We start from the raw sequence: 17844 nt of genomic DNA, 5'->3' as shown, positions 1-17844 counted from the left end.
AGCTTGTGCACACGAATGCAGGAATTAGACCTCATTTTGCGGATTAAGTTTCATTATAAGGAAGAAAACGGACAGATATTTACACAACCTGCGACGTGACAGTAATTCAGGCGTCTGGCTCTACTTTCAATGGGACATCTTTGGAACCATATCCGCACATTTCATGACAGAAGCGCATTAATACATACACACATAAACCAATGTAAGTGAATGATAACACAATTGTCCAACTTGATATTAAGACAGCTCCCAAAGCTCCCAACTGTCCCGATTGTAGTGGGAAATCCCAATAGCAGGTCGCAAAAAAAGGGTTGGGATTTAACCAAAAGAGGGCAACATTTTACCCAAATTTGAGCATTTGTGGAGTTGTGTGGAATGAGGATGGGGTTTATTTTGTACAGATTTCATGATTCTAAATGTTGGGCCCTGATATCCCTGTCTTGAGCAATATAATACATAACTGAGCCTCCAGTGAGCACTAATTTTAGTGAGAACCATACAGATAGAGCGTGATTCTTCATGCTAAATGGTACAAACCCCCACCCCATCCCCAAAGCTGAGAAGAACATGCCAGATTGCACCGTACTATCTTTGCCCACTCAATAGAGACACTACTGCAGTGCGGCTTGGTTAAGAGAGAATGGCGAGGTAACCATGTCGTGTGACAGGTATTTCACATGCTGTTTAGCACCAATTTCCAGGGTTAAGTAAAAAATGTCAAAAATAATAACCTAATCATCAACCACATAGCCCTAATCCTTGCATACCCCTAAGATTATGCCAAATCCAAAATTTAAACCTTCCCCGAGCTTTACCACTAGACCTGACGAAATACCATTTTCTAGACATATGTGCCTGCAAATTACATTTTGTATAGTCATAAAAAGGCACCCAAGCCAATAAATATCTGATCAGGTATGTTAGCTGTCCATTGTTGTGCTCCTGCGTCAGCCACCATGTGTGTAGTACCCCACTGGATCCAGCTTTGCAGTCCTAGTGCTGAATAGCCAGATCTGCCCCATTTGGCTATATGAGTGTGTGGCCAATTTGGACATACAGACCCAACTTTAACCCTAGTCCTAGCTTTAAAACTACCCTACGTCCGTACAAAGCTCTGATGTTTTTCTTCCTAAATAAAACTGTTTGAAATCCTTACACAGTGTAATAAAAAAAAATACAGAAAAAAATATTTATCTCATGTCTTGTGAGGATACTGGGCTTATGTGTAGTTGTTTTGCCCACTGAGTGCTAGCTGGCCATCTGAAATAGAGGCTTATGTTTTGGCTTAGGGTACATGGTAACTCTTCAAGTTTGGAATCACTTAGTACACGTTATTTTATACTTAACAAAAATAAATATATCTACAAACACAGGAATTATAATATATACCAGTAACAAAAGCAAAAGCCAAATAGTTCATGAACACATAGAGCCTGCTCTCCAGCCCTACCCTAAAGAAACTATAATCACAGATTCCCTTGAAGTGCCTTTCCCAATCCCTAAGCGACTAAACCCAATGTCTTCCTGCTTTTTTTTTGTAGGTACACAAATTAACAAGGTCCACGGAGACTTCGATGAGCAGAGCAGCAGGTACGATCGTCTGATCAGCCCAACAGGAGCCATAACCCCTATTCAGAACTGTTGAGGTAAGAGTGAGAGATGCAGCAGTATGTGCTCTTAAAATAGACCCAAACCGGTCTCCACCCCAGTCATAAATTCAAATAAGCACTTGAAATGCTGCACCGATCCTGGTGGATTTTAAAACAGTCTATGCCCTCTATCATATTGGCTACCCTGCTCAGAGTCAACCAATCTGGACTAGACTTCACTGGGCCAATTGCAAAAGGTTTTATGAGAATGTCTAGTTCATTTCTCCCCATGAGTTTGGAGAGGGCAGATCTCTTATCCTGCTAACAAGCAGGGTTTTACTACAGGGATATTGCATAATACTGTTTAGCATCGGGCGGAAGCTCTGAAAGTAGGGCACAAGGGGCTATCTAAAATTAGGATTTAGATACACTATTCGGCAATGTGTGATGTCCCCACATTTCTTGCTGCTTAAACATTTTACATTTTCACTATTATCTGTAACACAGAAGCACACATGACGCACTGGGATCCTCTGGTGTGCATCTAAACAAAGAAAGCTTGTGGTCAAGCTAATTCCATCCCCCTTTCTGGCCTCAGACCAAATGATTAATTAACATGGTATGTTTCTGTGTTACAAGCTCCCTTAAATATAACAATACTTATTACCATATAGTTACTGCATTACAATACTATACCAGGTACTCTGTACTAATACTAGCAAGAACTTTATAAAGACCTCACCTGACAACATTTAAGAACGCATAAAACACCAGGGGGTATATTTACTAAACTGCGGGTTTGAAAAAGTAGAGATGTTGCCTATAGCAACCAATCAGATTCTAGCTGTCATTTTGTAGAATGCACTAAATAAATGACAGCTAGAATCTGATTGGTTGCCATAGGCAACATCTCCACTTTTTCAAACCCGCAGTTTAGTAAATCTAGCCCCAGGCTTAAAAATACATGCTATACAATTTATTAATAAATTAAATTGCTACATTACCGGTGGAAACAAGGTGCCAGGCTGAATTAACCTTTATTTACAACATACCCGGCACCTTCATCTTGTCACATGTCCCTGCTCTCTTAAGAAAGCTATTTCTAAAATAATGTAACATACTAATATCATCAGCTACTGTATAATTTATTGCTCATTATCACAAATGCAAATTAATTTAGGTAATTAAAACGGGTGACATTTTAAGCATAAAGTTGACATATACAAAAATATAGTTATTTGGATTTAACATTCATTATTATAGTCTTAATTAATGAAAACCAGCAAAGGATTTTCAACTCTGAAGTTGTTACAAAAAATAATAAAATAAAAAGAACTTACTAATTCTTGGATATTTTTAAGGTTCTCTTCTTTGAAAGAAGGCAAATACCGGTATTCTTTTTTTCCTATCTGAAGAGGATTTATGTTGGCATTGCAAATAATTCCACTAACCTAGAAAAGAAGTGAAAAAGAATACACTTTTATACTTTGTAGCTGCACTCTCCAATAACAATAGATTCAGGTTACAACTTTGTAGGTGAAGGTCTTGTTTGTGGAAGAGGCTCTAAGCAGCAGACAGCCACAGAGACCAAGCCAGCTCTCCATTCTGTTCCATGCAATTTGACAGCGATAGTGGTTCCTTGAAGTGTTCACGACTGCAGATGTCTTTCACAGCGCCATGTATGAGTGTAACAACAAAACTCATCCAAAATATTTTCAAGAGAAGGTCATTGGAAAGAAACCTTTTAGATTAAGTGGTGCCTTTGACTTTACAACTGAAATGTTAATGATTCTTCCAGTTACAATCCTGCTTTTAATTCATCGTTTAACATTTTAATAGCATTACGGACGTGTAAAGTTCCCGGGGGTCATTTATGAAGCATTATTGCGCCTGGATTTCCGCCAATGGAGCAATATGGCCACATTTGCATTCTTAGTCGTTGGGATAACCTGGACGGCAAAGGTGCCACTCTAGGCATCACAGTCATTTTAATTGTCCCGTGTTCCCATAGCTCAGGGAAGTCAGGAAGCTGACGCTTTTCAGTGTAAGACTGACAGCATCAAGGAGGGGGGCACAATGTTTTTTTACAGTGCCTCCCATATAGGTACCAGCAACTTGCTGACCAATCAGGGGCTGATTTTCACTATGATAGGCTATGCTCATGGTCTCCTTGTTATAGTGGAAACCAGCCCAGGCTATCTAGCCCTGGGGTGTGTTGAGGATTTGGGGAGGGGTGCACTGCCTGTTATATTACACATGGTGATTTTGTGTGTTACTTGGAGTGCTCCTGCAAATGTGCTTTTCCACTGAAAGGGTCCCTCTAAAAGTATAGAACTGAGACCTGGGGGTAAATGTATTAACCAGCGGTTTTTGGAAGTCGACAATATTCGCCGACTTTGCAAGGAAAATTTAAATTGGCTGTGGTTGTCAAGGTAAAGTTTTGCTTTGAAAGCCATTGCCATTTTAAATTTTGCCCTGCAAATTGCCGAATATCGGCGACTTCCAAAAACCGCTGGTTAATACATTTACCCCCGAGTTCAGTTGATAAGTGGATTTCTAGGCACACTGCAAGCAATGTAATGAAAAGCTTTACACAAAAGTGACACTTGTATTAAAAATGGCCCAGATGTCCCCTAACTCTCCAGATTTATTGTCTACAGCTTACAGATGTCGCAATGACGTCAGCTTACACTGCCAAACACTTGTTCAATCGGAATCACTTGCTGTCATCATGGTGCTTTCATCGGAGATGTCCAGCGTCAGCTTGAAGGTAAGTCTGTTTATTTTCACATTGTTTTTTCATAATTACGGATTTTATTTGTAGGGTTTAAAGTTGACGGAATAGTGGTAATCGTAAAAACGATTTCCACCACCTTTAGATCTCGACTCCCAGACCCAGTCTCAGCCACTTATTGTTTGAGTCATGTCCTTGGCCATGTAGAGCTAATGCTACAGACAGAGTCTACATGGAGGTGCACTGCTCCAAAACAACTTTGCAAACTTGAACAGTATCATGACATTTGCCCGCACCCTGGAAGAAGCATGAATGGGCACCAAGTTTGTTTTAAATATGGTAAAACTGCCAGTGAAAGTTATCATTCTATGACCATTTAAAAGTAACAAACATGTCCACTCTGCCACTGAAGGGACTAACACACAATTATTGTGTTACCTGCTACCTTTACTGCAAAGACCCCTTCCCAACTGCAAGTTCAAATCTTTCTGGACAGATTATAATATTTAAGCCAATGGCATTAGGAAGGCAGATGAAAACAAATATGGACAAGCTTTTATAGTATTTTCCCAAATTCCATTTTATTTTTACCTGGTCTGTTTGAATTGCTGTGATATACATTAATGGGTTGTTTCCTTTTGTGAACTCTGGGACATTTACCGTCACAAATGCTGTTGTCACTGGAATGGTTCCGGTAGTAATCTAGAATTAGATTTTAACATATATACATTTATTATAAATCGTAAAATAATAGCATGAAGTAGCATAAGGCATATAAGGACATACAGGAAAATATCAAATATCAGTTTCTACAAAATAATATAGTAACAGTTATTGATGTTTGACAAGCTCAGCGTTCCACTGTAACAATAGGTTCAGCTCTGTAATCAAGGGTTTATATGTAATTATTATCTTTTTGGCTGATTCTTTGTTGTCATTATCACTTTTGGTCGATCATTTTTAAACTAATGCATAGATAAGTGTACTCAAAAAAAGAAAAGAAAGGCATCTAATTGGAAAGCACTATCTATAATATATAAACCTAAAATATTACTTTTATTAATACATTATTAAAAATACCAATTTATAACCAGAACATAGTTTCAAAACAGCAAAATATAAAATATAGTAAAATAGAGTTAGTGATTCTAAAGTTATAGAAATAAGTGATTAAAAATAGATCCAATTTTATTACTTTCTTTTCTTTTTTCTTATAAATATATTAGGCATGAGGAAAGGCACGTTCCCTCAGGTAATAATAATATAAAACGAATATGATGTATAAAAATTGAAAATGACTCCTATAATAGGGAAGAGACATCTATATTGTTTCTGAGGATATAAAAACCTGTGAAATATTAGACTGGTGCAGTATCTCTCTCTCTTTGTAGCATTACAGCATAGGTAAGTATGTAAGGAAAAGTGTTGTAACCCATAGCGACCATTCTAATTTGTCTAGTAAAGTTTAGAAAATGAAAGTAAATACCTGAGTGACTGCTATTGGTTACATGATGTTTTCTGAATAGCTACCTATGCACCAGCTTTCATAAACATCTCCAGTTTAAGTCCACAATCTAAATCACTGAGGGGCCGCATTCGGTCTTGGGAGCCCTCAAATTCTTTCTGCCTAGCAGCCAATCAGATTCTAGCTATTATTTATTTAGTACATTCTACAGTATGACAGCTAGAATCTGATTGGTTGCTATAGGCAACATCTTCAATTTTTTAATCCCGCAGCCTGATAAATCTACCCCCTAAAGTGCGTCAGGTTTCCTATCACTAATCTAAATTATATCCAGAGTATATTGTAGCACATCAATCAAGGTGCGACTAAATGGAAATACAAATATTTGATACTTTATTGAAAAACTTTTTTCAAAACTGGACATTGCAAGCCTAAGGCAATCCATAAATCTATATATATCCAGGTGCTGGCTACAGCTACCAAGAGTTAGCTGTAAGCAAGCTAAGCGCCAGCATAGATTCAATTTTTAATTTGGCCACAAACATTTTAGTTCAAATACTTTTTGAAACTTGTACATACCTTTTAATTCTATTCTATTCGATTTATTAGTGAAATTTTTATAATTTAAATTAACATGTAACTATCACCAGAAATATACAGCAATACAAATTAGTTTAAACATATAATAGTGAGAAAAAAGGAATACAAGCAAAAGTTGTAATTGTTTTAGTTACCTTTATAGTGAAGTTAAATTCTGGACCAATTTCATTAAAATTATTCACCACCGATGGAACACTGGCACCAGAGAACACCTCATAAAAACTAATAATGGAAGACCTAGTAATAAAAAGAATGAACAATAAATTCTCATGCAATATCATGTTTATAAATTAATGAAGAATCTATGAAAGGAAAATAAAATTACACATTAAAATGTAGAAGAGCATCCACAATTAAATAAGAAACAAATTCTTTCAATGAATAAGTTGTATGTTTTATTGGAAAGTGACTATATATATATATATATATATATATATATATATATATATATATATATATATATATATATATATATAGTCCTCCTAATATGGATGATGAAGACATGTACAATTACTGTAGCCCTATGTATTCATGAGGATTAAAGTGTACCACCAATCGATAAGCAAAACACTTTATCTCAGAGAACCCGACATGCTTACTGCATTGTACAAGAAAAGAAGCAATGCTTGTGCTAGTGGTAATGAAGCAAAGAAAAAAAAATATTTAAAAAATGTAATCAGTGTGTCAGTTATGGGCAATGAAAAGCAATCTGTGTTTGCAGATTCTGGTGACATAGCTTGTAAAAATAAAATGGCATTAGACAATCTGTTTTCAGAACCTGATTGTGAAGTTATATCAAGAGTTGATCATGATGTGAAAATTCAGTAATTTAGCAGGCACATGCTAATCATAAAAAAATTGCATGCCCAGCAAACTGCAACTGAGGAGCACAATCACACCCCTAAAAATCATTATACTGTGAAAAGTATAATTTATCATAGGCTAGGTGAAACCGATAACACAGCTGCTAGTTCTCCATCACTTACAACCTTACAAACATCTGAATTTAATAAATAAAATATGTGCATTGTGTTGATATGGAATTTTTCTCTGTGTGACATGGATAATATGGAAATGATAAATGAAGAAACGGTCAGTCGAGGTTGTCAGCTGGGCCGGATTAACAATGGGACTGATGGAGCTGCAGTCCCAAGCTCCTCCACAGAAAAAGGCGCAGGCCAGCCAGGTAGAAACATTTTTGTTTGTGACAGCACCTGGCATGGGGAGGGGAGTGGGGGTTTGGGATGATGAGCAGTGCGGGGTGGTTATGTGGACCGACCCTCTGGTGACTTCCCTGTTTTCCAGGGGGTGGGGTGCAGTCCCATCTTTGGAGAGCAACAGGCAGCCAATCGCGAGGCTTCCTGTTGCTGTGTAGGGTGGGGGCTGTGCCTACAGAGGCTGTGTGTGACTCATGCTGTGACTCCGGCTATACCAACTTCCACCCAGTCCCAGACTGAGGTCAGCACAACAGGTAGGAACAATTTATTTTTAGCAGAGGATGTGTGACAGCAGGGTATATGTAACAACAGGGGATTTGTGACAGGAGGCCAAACAGAGGATATGTGACAACAGGGGATATGTGACAACAGGGGTTATGTGACATCAGGGGATATGTGACATCAGGGGATATGTGACAGAGGTCCCAACAGGGGATATGTGACAACAGTCCCAACAAGGGATATGTGATATCAGGGGATATGTGACAACAGGGGATATGTGACAACAGGCCCAACAGGGGATATGTGACATCAGGGAATATGTGACAACAGGGGTTATGTGACAACAGGGGATATGTGACATCAGGCCCAACAGGGGATATGTGACATCAGGGAATATGTGACAACAGGGGATATGTGACATCAGGGGATATGTGACAACAGGGGATATGTGACAACAGGGGATATGTGACAACAGGCCTAACAGGGGATATGTGACAATATAATATACATGTGTGAATGGCCTGTGTGTATTAGCATAGGTATCAGTTCATTTTCTTCCAACAAAATTACCAACTTTTTCAATGAAGATTATACCCTGGTGTCAATGACAGGTAACTGTGTTTGACTCAGGGCCGGATTTACCGCTAGGCAACCTAGGTACCTGCCTAGGGCCTAGCGGCTCTCGGGGGGCCCAGTTGGGGGGGACAGGAGCAATTTGCTGTACATTGTGTTACAGTCGCAAGGGTGCTGTGTGAACTTCTGCTGCTGTAGCACATCCACTTCAAGCTTGGATGTGCTGTGCATTCAGAGATGCTCTTCTGCATACCACCCAAGGCTAATTGAGTTACTGTTGCCTTCCTGTCATCTGGAACCAGACTGGCCATTCTCTTCTGACGTCTCTCATTAACAAGGTGTTTCCACCCACAGAACTGCCTCTCACTGGATGTTTTTGGTTTTGGTTTTGAGCACCGTTCTCTGTAAACTCTAGAGGCTGTTGTGCTTAAAAATCCCAAGAGATCAACAGTTTCTGAGGTAGTGAAACAACCCATATTGGCACAAACAATTATTACACAGTAAAAGTCACTTAGATCACGTTTCTTCTCTATTCTAGAGTTTGGTATGAACAACAATTACAATTTTTGCCCATGTCTGCTTTAATGCAATGAGTTTCTGCCACATGAGTGGCTGATTAGATATTTGCATTAACTAGCAGGTGTTCAGGTACACATAATAAAGTGGACAGTGAATATATATATATATATATATATATATATATATATATATATACATACACATACACACACTTTACTTTTTTACGTAAGCCTTCAAAAATGAATGCATTATGTTGTCCAGTGGACCAATAATCCCCTATGAATGTCCATGAATTTTTCTCAAGAGCAACAATTTACAACAAATTGTAATGTGCAAAGAACGTAAATGGAATGGTACATGTTAAACAGGATTATCACCCTAAGGACTAGATTTCCAGGAGAGTTGTTAAACATGTGAACCAATTTGTTAATGTTGAGTTTTTTGTACCATTTTGTTTTTCTTTACTCCTCACAGAGCTATTATCATTTGTAATTCTGTAAAATATCCATTATTTAAAAATCCTTCAGGAGCAAAAACATCAATAGTTGTGTATTTCTGAAGGTCATTTAGCCATAACAGGGAAGTTGATGATTTACTGGAGTGAATTAATTGTATGATGTTATTTACATTGAGTGTTCTGAGATCACTGGGTGTAATTTCTTGTAAATCCTATGTTTTGTATATGAGTCATAGAGCTGCTAAAACGATGTTGTTCAATCCCACAATCATTAGTAATGTAAGTCACAATACAGTAAAGTAAAAGGGTTAACCTGCATGAGATGCCAAGAGTCAAGGGGTCAGAGATATCATGTGAATAACTCACATCTGCCAACCTGACTCCTTTTCACAGTGTGATAATAATCTGTGCTATGTTGTGATTAATTGGATTGGGTCTTGGGGGCGGGGCCTTGATGACATGAATCGTGTCATTGAATTCCGTCTCCGACCATTTCACTAGAGAAAGGAGGGTGTCTACACCGAAATTCATGAGTCTCCCGTACATTTTGGGTGAGTAGGGAAGTATATTCCAGTTACAATAAGCTGGGTCGAATTCATTAATATAAAAATTTATTTAATTCCTTCTTTAAATGCAATCTGTAATAAAGGTAGTATTTATTAATACTATCCCCAAGAAATATGCATGTATGTTTGTCTTACTATTGTGACTCACAGAAATACATTTTTGTAGACAGTTCTGTGAATCCCAGTAGCAGTTTGGCTGTGCATCTTCTTGCAGTTCTAGTGGAGGAATTGCAGCTTGCAGTGAAATCTCAGCACTATAATTCATCATCATTTATTTATATAGCGTCACTGATTCTGCAGCGCTGTACAGAGAACTCATTCACATCAGTTCCTGCCCCATTGGAGCTTACAGTCTAAATTCCCTAACACACACACATACAGACAGAGAGAGAGAGAGACAAGGGTCAATTTTGGTAGCAGCCAATTAACCTACCAGTATGTTCTTGGGGTGTGGGAGGAAACTGGAGCACCCGGAGGAAACCCACACAAACACAGGGAGAACATAAAAAATCCACACAGATAAGGTCATGGTCGGGAATCAAACTCATGACCCCAGTGCTGTGAGGCAGAAGTGCTAAACTCTAAGCCACTGTGCTGCCCGTGGCAGTAACCTACAACTCACATAGTGCATTGCTAATATGCATCCAATAGTAGCACTAAATATTAGGGGGCTGATACTGAGTTGGACTTATGCCAGTTTGCGTAGCGTAAAATAAACAAATTGGTTCTGCGCATGCCCAGAAAACAGGCTACGTGCATATGTGCCTCTATGCAGATTTGCGTGAATCTGATACTTGCGACCAGTTGTGACTGGAGAGGCAGGAAGGGGCAAACCAGCACTGAAACGCACATACGCCCATCAAAGTAAGTGGGAAAAGCAGTGATAGACTACTATAACATTGTGAAAATGAGCTATGAGAACTTGGTATACTTTTTCATGTTTACTGTGAAAAAAAAGTCTCTAAATGGTGTCTATTGTTCCCACTATACGTATAATAAATATAAATTGCAATCACTGTACCATGTGAAGTGCATCTCCGTGTCGTACTGAACAGGGATAGATATGTTGACCGCATTGTCTTGTTCATAAGATTCACTGCTTTCACTGCAATATAAACACATTTTAGTTTAGTTGATTTTAAAACGCAATGTGCTTATAAGAAGGCAATGTGATCTCAGGTAACAAGATCTAGGGGGAGAAAAATTAAAAGAATTCATTATTTAAAAAAAAATAAAAAATAAAAATCTTGATGACATTCTATACATTTCTGCTATTTTACAGTGATCACAGACCTAATAATACTTAAGAGTTATAACATCTCTCTTATAACGTGCACACAACTCATTTAAGAAATGCTCGAAGTTCTTTTATAAGGGATGGGGACACAATTGATGTTTGACAGGCCCATTTAATTACAGAAAAAAAAAATCGTCCCAAACTGCTAATTTTTGCGTAAATCTGCCCCCCACATCTGTACGTACATAACCAATTCCCAGTCCTTGAAAACACCCCAGTAAAAGAGAGTTTGCGGTTACTGAATAGTTTAACACTATTACGGTTTCTCCTGAAATACTGATTTATGTCTTTATCCTGACGGGGTCATAAGGACACTGAGAAGGTGATGGCGATAGGAGGACAGTAGCCATATCCAGAGACAGTCTTCACCTGCCAGGGGCTTTGTTTAACAGGTGGAATCCCTAGATACGTCAGAAAACTTTCATGTTTCGCTGGACTTTTGGGCTTTTCTCACTTCATTTAATAGACCACTTTATTACATGTCACTATTCTTAACAGTTTCCATGTACTGCAGGAAGTTTCCAATTAAAACGTGTTATTTTAATTTAATTAAGAATAAATACTGTATATCTCAAATCCCATCTCTACATACAATTTATCAAACCTTTCTTTACACAATACTTTTTTTGGATGAAAAACACTTAATGTATGTGTGAAATCTAAACGGTACTGTGAAGTATAATATTATTGCTACATATCATCACAGTGAATTTGTATAAAAATAGAAAATAGATACATTTACAACAATAATTATTACACATCTGAGTAAGCCAATCACATCTAAATGATAATGCTGGTTGTAAATGAGTCTTTCAGGTGGTAGAATGGCTATGCACACCCCTAAGTACATTAAACATATAACTCCACGGGCTTCAGTGTAGACAATCCGACAGTACCTCGTTGCCTGGAAGTGTATATATGCTTTATCCTGAAGGTGTTTGAGGTTGAAATCAAACCCGATATCAAATGACACCTAAAGATTAAACAAAACATAGTTTTTAGTTTCAGCGAGCAGCACGTAATATTCACGCTTGAGTAAGGAAGATTGGAAGTATTTCAGGTGCTCATTGTTTCAAAGCCGATTGGTTCTAGTCCAAAAGCGACTCATAAGACAAACATGCAGACAATAGAAACGTGTATAACAAGCTTTGCACGGCGTTTTCACTTCACCTCTAATGTCTCCCATTTATTGCACCTTGTATTCCTAATGGCACTCAATTTCTCCTCATTATAATCACATATCTTACATCAATAAGTCAATAAAAAGTTATACCCCTATCGGTAAAGGATTAAATGAACTGTATTGCACATTTGAGCCTCCAGAAGTCCTGGTTATTGTTGTCTGATTTTCTCTATGAAGAGCATTTATCAGGCATAGGTGGTTTAACCATTAACAGGGCTGTGTTCAAAGTTTTCAACTCAACTCACACTTACTAGAACTAGAAATATGGTACCATGGAATATAGCAAAGCCTCTGGCATATAGGAGACGATCAGGGTACTCAGACCAGTCAGTGGCATTGTTTGGTCCTAGAAATATGGCTCTGACAAATACGCAGTAGATAGCGAAGACTTTGGCACAGTGCCAGAATCTTTACTATGTTCTGCACGGATGCCATATTTCTGGTGTTTTCTACGGATGCGGCAGAGGGCTCAGAAGCACAGACTCCCCCAGAGTTAGTAACAGTAATATGGCACTAGCTTTCATCATCAGCTATTTATATACCTCCGCTAATTACACAATGCTGTACAGAGAACTCATTCACATCAGTCCCTGCCCCATTGGAGCTTACAGTCTAAATTCCCTAACACACACACACAGGCTGAGAGAGATTAGGGTAAATTTATTAGCAGCCAATTGACCCCAGTGCTGCGAGGCAGAAGTGCAAACCACTAAGCCACCATGCTTTCACTATTCAGGGTGCAGTGTGGGCAGAGTGAGCCCCTTTGACTCATGTTCCTGCATCCATTATAGATATACCACTATAAAGTTATAATAAAAACAACCTTTAATCTATGCATTGTTTAAAATAACTTGCAAATTTCATGTATGTTAGAAATAAGTATGATCATTTCACATAGCTCGAAATTTGTATGATTTTGGCCAGTTCAGGCCCCAAATAAATCACTTAAACCAAAAGAAATTCACCCTCCAGGCATGTCATTTTTAAGTGAAATTTTTAAAAATTGTTATTTAAAGTATGATTTTAAACACTAATTTCTAATAATATAACCCTAAATGTTACAAAAAATTGAACGCCATTTTATTTATTTTTTTCCTCAAAATGACCTTGCACTAGTTGTCATTTAATAAGTAAAACATTTAAATACCTTTTGCTTGTCCTTCAGACAAGGAAAACCAACCAGACAGCTGACTGAACCCTGCACATTGCCAACTTCACACAAAACTTCTGTTCCATCACTCTGCAACATAAATAACTAAATCAGTACAATTTAAAAGTACATACAGTATAAATAAATATGTACAGAAACCTGATTTCTCCACATGTGGAATCATTGCATGCATGGCGTCTTAATCAATAGGAAACATATGTCCCTGTAGAGGGCTCCGCCTTGGTACAGATGACACAAGGAACCCCTGAAACATGTTTGTAGTTATAACACCTTTCAACATTTCCAGATAATACTTTGGCCATAAACATGACACTATGGTCACTTGGTTACCTCAGACTGAATGACCAGATGAAGGGGGCCTTTTGCACTCTGATCCGGTAATGGCCACAGTCTGATCAGACAATCAGAGCACACAGGTGCTGAGCAGTCATTGGATGATTACATTTTCAGACCTGACTGGTCAAATCAAGTCATAATTCTTGCATCTGACTGATGAAACCCAGCCACAGTTTGAATATATAGATCTGCACATGGGCAAATTAGGTCCAGCTTGATCTCAAAGAATCAAATTGACCAACCTAATTGCCATGTGCGTGGTCAACTTCAGACTCCTTCTGAGAGACATACCCTGCTCAACAGCCATTGGAAGGTAGAGTGACGGATTCCAGCCAGAGAGATAAATAGATCTAACGACAGGTGGATACACTAAGCCCAGGGGTGTCGAGAGAGGGGGAGGAGCAGGTACAAAGTACTGGGGCCCAGGCCTGCCTGTGTAATGGGATGAGCTATTAACCTGCTGTGACCACACCCCCTTTGGCACACAACGAAGAGCCCTGAGAAGTTGCTGTACCAGGGCCCAAAATTCCTCTGGACAGCCCTGACTAAGCCTAGTGACACACAGGGGTAAATGTATGAATCTCCGGATTCTTCATCTCCGGCGTGTTCAGCCTCTTCAGCGTTTAAATTTAAAGCGGCGCTGCATTGTAAAGGGAAGTTTCCCTTTACAATGCAGCGCCGCTTTAAATTTAAGCGCTGAAGAGGCTGAACACGCCGGAGATGAAGAATCCGGAGATTCATACATTTACCCCACAGGCTCTTTGAACATCCATATATTTTAGCCTGATGGATTCTGGAGCTTACACTCTGTATTTTCCTACGTGTTGTAGGCAGTGCAAGTAGCGAGTCCCTATCACATGAATCACATAATTACTGATACACTTTATGGATGCTTTCAATAGTGTGTGACAGTGCCTGCAATGTGCAGGCAAATACTGAGGTCTGAAACAAAAAGGTTATTAAAGTGCCTGTGTGTCACTACTCGAAGCCAGGCAGCTACTGTAAGACAGCGATGAAGGCTTTGTCCCAAACCACATCTCACTTGGACAAACCTCCTGACCCCTACTCATATCTTGGAGTCCACCTGTTGCCTACACATAGCGGAGCAGCTGTTTTGTGAGCTGAATCAAGATTCATGACAATGCCACCTAAGAATTCATTAGCATCTACAAAGGCAGAACTCTTAAAATGACCGGCTATGTAGTTGGGGTATGAAGTTTAAAACTTATATTGGGTTTTCAGTGCCTTTATATACAAAATAAAACAAAATATACTTACAGAAGAGGTTGATGATGCAAAGAACAGATTTTCGGAGAAAACAGCTTTCAGCTTTGTGTTGTACGCATTTTCATTTCTATTTCTCAATGTTATTTGAAACAGCAACCGTCTATTTTTGTCACTGACGACATATGGTGATTTGCTGTTGAGGGGAAAGAGATAATTATCGAGTTAAGGTGCTATTGTGGATAAACCTAGTTAAATACCTGGGCCCATCATCTATTTAATCACATTGCTAAACTTTTGTGCTCCATATGTGTCACTACGCAGGTGTTTTGGATGAGAACCTGCCCTACTGCCAATGACATAGCCTATAGGAGAACTCCAGCAAGAGAGACCTTCTCCCCATGAAATATCTCCTCCTCCAGGTAATAGAAATGTGAGGTTCCTCTTCTGGGACCTCAGTTGTTACCTCTGTACCCTAATCTATAGTGCCTAAGTGCACTGCGTTATTTCAACTGAATATTCAAGTCCAGGCAGCACCTGATTGGACAATGCTCTGCCCATACACTCGTCTGGATTTAATTATTCAGTTGACAATGTTGGATAGTTCTATGGATCTAATGATTATCAGTATCTGTTAAACTGAAGTCTGTGGGGGCAATGAAGGGACAGTAATCCACTACTGCCTGGGGGTATGTAAAGGTGGGAGGTCTACGTTGAAAAATATTTCTCTTTAATACTTATGCGCAGTAATACTTCCAAACACTAAGCACTGTCTATATAGCCTTATAGTTATCTGGGTTCTGCAAGAAAACAGAACGGATTATTGTTAATGGCAGTACACCACTGTATAGCGTGTAGTTCTGTTTTTAGGTAATTAAGATATGTGAATAAAAAGTATTTCCATTCAGTTGTCATGGTAAATATTTACAAATATTATTATAAGATTAATTTTACTATGTCCAATAATTCACGCTTATTGGTAACCATGTTATTAGTTATATGCTTATTCACCCTGAAGATACAGAATACAACACTGCTGCTAGGACGATAGCTGTAACCAGACTTACACATCCTTTGGTTTCTGCTCCACTTGTAGTGAAAGGTCAGAGATGCAAACTCCATCGTCACCGCACTCCTTCAGAAAGGGAATCTAATGCAAAACAGAACAAATACAATTTAAAATTCACAGCGTGGACACAGCCTTTTAACTCCACCCTAAGCCTATATGATACTTAGCCTAGCCGCCAAGAATGTCCGGGGGACTCAGGAATTTCGGGGCTTTCCCCTGAACTCCCGGAAAGGTGGTCACCCTCCCAGATCTTGCCCACCTCCCTAGTGAAGTAGACAGGGTGAGGCTTGATCATCATAGCCCCGCCAGCACTGTACGATGAGGCCGGGGGGGGGGGGGGGGGAGGCGGTGGGATGTCAAGGCGCGTCATCACTCCTCCCTTCTTGCCATGTATAACTTTTAAAGGTCGGCAAGTACAGCCTATACTTATGACAGTACAACGGTGACTATGTGGAGGCGATAGCTCATTGTGAATTCAGAAGCTTCATTCTCATAAATATTGTTTCCGCTCACAAATTGGTAGCCACTATTGTACATGATGGGCTCACTTTGACCATAGTATAGGTGATATAATTTTCAAGGTTCTGTCATATTAGTTCTTATATTTCCACCCTCCCTTTACATGTTCTCCCGTACTGGATTATGACATGAATTGTTAACTTTTTACCTTAATCAACAGTATTCAAGAACAACTAAAAATATTATGCACTATTACACAGTGGTGATATATATTTTTTTAGCGCTTCCTGTTTGTTGATTCCTGACTCCCTAGAAGACAAATACACAAGTTGTCTGAAAAATGGCTGCCGTCTAGTTTGAATTATTGCCGGGTCACATGACATGCCATTAAAAGGGAAACAATCCCTGTCAAAAATTAGAATACATTTTTAATGTTTTTGTCACTCACAAAATGAGTCGGGAGTAAAATATGTCCCTGTGACCCAAAAAGAACAATGAACAATATAACACACTGTAAATTGAGATTTTACTTTTTTTATTTACTTACAAACCATTCGCTGGAACCAGATGAATAAGGATTTAAAACTGGGCTGCTATCAGGTCTCTGAGCAGCAATATTAATTCGTAGTGCCAGGGCGTTCTCCGTGTCTGAGGTCTCCTGTTAATATGAACACAGACTTGTTTAAAAACTAATAACCATAATTATTTATTTTTTTCACTAGACAACAAACTACTAATAAATGTTAGTACTGGATTTATTTACAGTAGTAAAAAATATTTGTTATGATAAGACTAGGGGCAAGTTTTACTAAACGGCGGGTTTGAAAAAGTGGAGATGTTGCCTATGGCAACCAATCAGATTCTAGCTTTCATTTATTTAGTGCGTTCTACAAGATAACAGCTGTTATGCCATGTTCCTACGTATTTCACCTCATCTTGTGACCCAGATCCTGGCTTTGTTTGAACTTGCTCCTGCTTACTAGCTGGTATATTGTGGATTCTCCGACTTATGACTCCTGGCTTGCCTGACCCTGCTTTTGCCTGATTCTCCCGTGGATCATCCAGGGCCTCATGCCTCCTGGCGAACCTTTGTCTCAGTCATCCTGTTAACCTGAATCTGCACTTCACCATTTGTGCCTGGTAATCCTGTTATCCTGCTTCAT

At 38.9% G+C, this 17844-nt stretch overlaps 1 protein-coding gene across 1 annotated transcript in view; it reads right to left on the bottom strand.

The window, feature by feature from the left end:
- ITGA2 (integrin subunit alpha 2) overlaps positions 1–17844 on the bottom strand; it is a 117248-nt gene that overhangs the window by 10137 nt on the left and 89267 nt on the right. The window contains exons 18-26 of the mRNA XM_075183960.1: positions 17229–17339; positions 16221–16303; positions 15208–15349; positions 13570–13662; positions 12136–12212; positions 10964–11047; positions 6523–6625; positions 4915–5025; positions 2930–3040 (exon numbers count right to left, since the gene is read on the bottom strand). Coding sequence (XP_075040061.1) covers positions 2930–3040; positions 4915–5025; positions 6523–6625; positions 10964–11047; positions 12136–12212; positions 13570–13662; positions 15208–15349; positions 16221–16303; positions 17229–17339 — 915 coding nt within the window. The remainder of the gene's footprint in view (positions 1–2929; positions 3041–4914; positions 5026–6522; positions 6626–10963; positions 11048–12135; positions 12213–13569; positions 13663–15207; positions 15350–16220; positions 16304–17228; positions 17340–17844) is intronic.

This window comes from Mixophyes fleayi, chromosome 1 (assembly GCF_038048845.1).
Source record: "Mixophyes fleayi isolate aMixFle1 chromosome 1, aMixFle1.hap1, whole genome shotgun sequence".
Classification (NCBI taxonomy): Eukaryota; Metazoa; Chordata; class Amphibia; order Anura; family Limnodynastidae; genus Mixophyes; species Mixophyes fleayi.
Note: the sequence above shows the minus strand (reverse complement) of the source record. Positions and strands in the feature narration are given on the sequence as shown.